This window comes from Nannospalax galili, unplaced genomic scaffold (genome assembly GCF_000622305.1).
Source record: "Nannospalax galili isolate Female #2095 unplaced genomic scaffold, S.galili_v1.0 scaffold160, whole genome shotgun sequence".
Classification (NCBI taxonomy): Eukaryota; Metazoa; Chordata; class Mammalia; order Rodentia; family Spalacidae; genus Nannospalax; species Nannospalax galili.
Genome location: NW_008346900.1, coordinates 1,735,234 through 1,737,965, shown reverse-complemented (window position 1 = coordinate 1,737,965; position 2,732 = coordinate 1,735,234). Strand labels below are relative to the sequence as shown.

At 53.7% G+C, this 2,732-nt stretch overlaps 1 protein-coding gene across 1 annotated transcript in view; it reads left to right on the top strand.

Annotated features, from left to right (window-relative positions):
- The window catches only part of Rbbp8nl (RBBP8 N-terminal like), a 9,732-nt gene extending 7,553 nt beyond the window's left edge, over positions 1-2,179 (top strand). Inside the window, exon 13 of the mRNA XM_029568426.1 lies at positions 1,756-2,179. Within this exon, the coding sequence (XP_029424286.1) occupies positions 1,756-1,889 (134 nt within the window). The 3' untranslated portion in view covers positions 1,890-2,179. The remainder of the gene's footprint in view (positions 1-1,755) is intronic.
- The last annotated feature ends 553 nt before the right edge of the window (positions 2,180-2,732 follow it).

Sequence of the window (2,732 nt, the reverse complement as noted above, 5' to 3'; positions counted from 1 at the left end):
CCAGTGCACACACTCACACACAAAGGCTTCCATGAATCCTGACCACACAGCCTCTTTGCAGTGCTTTTTGAGCCTACGAGACTCCAACTGGATAAAAGTGGAGTTGAGAGGCCTGGGGATGTAGCTTAGTTGGTAGAAAATTTGCCTACCATTTATGAAGCTCTGGATTCCATCCCCAACACTTTTTGAAACAGGGTCTCCCTGTAGCCCCAGCTGGCCTGGAACTCACTATGTAGACCAGGCTGGCCTTGAACTCACAAAGGTCCACCTGCCTCTGCCTCACAAGTGCTGGGATTAAAGGCGTGCGCCACCATGCCCAGCCTGCTCCCCACCCCCGCAAAAAAAATCTTAAAAACAAAAAAATTGACGTCTTCCACAGAGAACAATGTATGTAAATTACACTTTTTGTACCAGAGATCATAGAAAGGCTAAGGATGTGGCTCAGTTGGTAAAGTGTACAAAGTACAGCACTCTGGAGGTGGAGGCAGGAGGATCAGAAGTTCAAGATCTTTCTCAGCTACATATATATAATGAGTTCAAGGCCAGCCTGGGCTATATGAACCCCCATCTCAGAATGAAAAATAAAATAAAATAGTGGGGTTGAGGACAGTTATTGCCATGTCCGTGGAGAAGAAAGGGCGCCCTGGTCTGCAAGCAGCAGCCTGGGACTGGCGTCCTCAAGACCCTCTTCTGAACCTTCAGGCAGGCACAAAGGCTCATCCTGCTGGCCCTGGGGTATCTGTTCGCTCGGAGTTTAGTCTGCTCATGGTTTGCCGAGGGCAGTACCTTTGAGCTCAGCTCTGCCTGATAAGAGAGCAGGAATCTCAGCTCTGGTCCTGGGTTTGGGTATCAGGACAACCTCCCACTTCCTGCTCCAAGGCACAATGGAGAGTCTTAGAACACCTAAGCTAATATGCATATATACTGGTGTTTGCCCAAGCTTCAGCTCAGCAGGCTTGGCTGGGGCCACCACAATAAGCCATTGTTGTGGGAAAGAGACCAACCACTGCCTATAGAGGCCAGGGTGCCTGTGTCATTTCCAAGTACTTCCTGCTGTGTGTGCACACACAGCGGGGTGCGGTCCACCGAGATCCCAGGGTGTTACCTTCCACCCTTGACACTGAGCAGAGCCAGACCCCCTCGTCCTCAAAGCTAGGCCAGGGCAGGAGACACCTGGTAGGCACTACACACCCTGAGGGTAGCATTCCTCCACTCCAGAACACTGGCAGTCAGTGAGAACAGGCTCATGTCCCACAGGGGTCTTCCACTCTGCCTGTCAGGGGGCAGTACATCCCAGTGTTATCTTGAGGCAGGGAGAGTGGGAGGGGTGTGTAGTTGTCTCTGCTTTGAACTTACAACCCTGTCCAGCAGGGAGGATTGACACTATAAAACAGGTGGAGAAATTGAGGCTTGGTGAATTAACTTGCCCAGAGCTGTAGGGCTGCTGCATGGACCCAGCATCTCAGCAGGTCCAAGGTGTGACCTGCCCAGAACCAAATACTCCTCCCCTCTGGCCTCTGGCCCTGCTGCTCTATAAGCAGTGAGGGAGGCCCAGGGCCTCCCTTTTGCCAAGTTCTTGGAGTTCCCTCCCATGCACCAGGCATTCACCACAGATGTTAGGAACAAGAGCAGCCAGTTGACTTCATAGAGTTGGACAAGCCCTGAGGCTGACTGAGTCAGAGCCACCTATGGGGAGGGCAAAAAGGCCCCAGGGCTGCTGCCATGCCTCTGCTAACTTCAGTTCACTTCCCACAGACCCCAAGAAGCCTTCTCAAGGGAGGAGGAAACTGAAGGAGCCCCTGACAGCAGCAGAGGGGCCCAGAAGCCCAAGGGACACTGAGGACGGCAGCATGTCCCCAGCAACAGCCGTGGGAGACTTAGCCCATTAGGCTAAGGGGTCCTGCACTTGCTCAGAAATGGCTCCATGTCACAGTCAGGTGACACAGATCAAACCACCCAACCATCAGACAGCTTGGCATAGTTGGTGCACCCAGGCCTGCGCTATCGAGAGGAGCTGGTGAGGCCCAATTCAGGCCTCTGGGCAGCATCACCAAAAAAGCCTGTTGCACCCAGCCATGCAAGGTGTTGGGACAACACTGGGGTGGGGGAGTATGGACTGTTCAGTCTCCAGCCCAGTCCCACCCTTGCTGCCCTTTTTTGGCAACACCCCCACCTCCAGATGCAACTGGAAGGTCCCAGACTCTGCAAACTCCTCCCCACCAGGCTTTCGTGTTCCGGTGATGGTCTCGGGCGGCCCCTTGTGGAATCTGGGCAAATGCATCCAGTAAGGAGGAGCTGGTGTACTAGATGCAGGCTAAAACAGAGCCTCCAGGGAGCTCAGAGGATAACCAGGTGAAGGACAATGTGTACAGCCGGCAGGTCTGGGGTAATCAGCCTCCATCCATTTGGGCAGGTGACCCAAGAGGAGCTCACTGCCACCAGGGACAGGAGGGCAGAGCAGAACTCTGTGCTCTGCAGAGCCCCTGCCCACTGACATACCTGATGCTGGGGAGAGGGATGTCCTGGTGTCTCTGAGCTTCAAAACCAGTCAGGCCCCTGCATCCTGAGGTGTTCAAGAAAGTCCTAAGGGAAATTCCTCTGCATATGAAGTTTGATGACTACCACTTTGAGGGCAAAGATACACACTAAGGATTCAACTAGGTACGGGGCAGGGCCAAGGGGTCTGGTGTGGGAAGAGATACAGGTTGGAGAAAATGCCTAGGGAGGTCAAG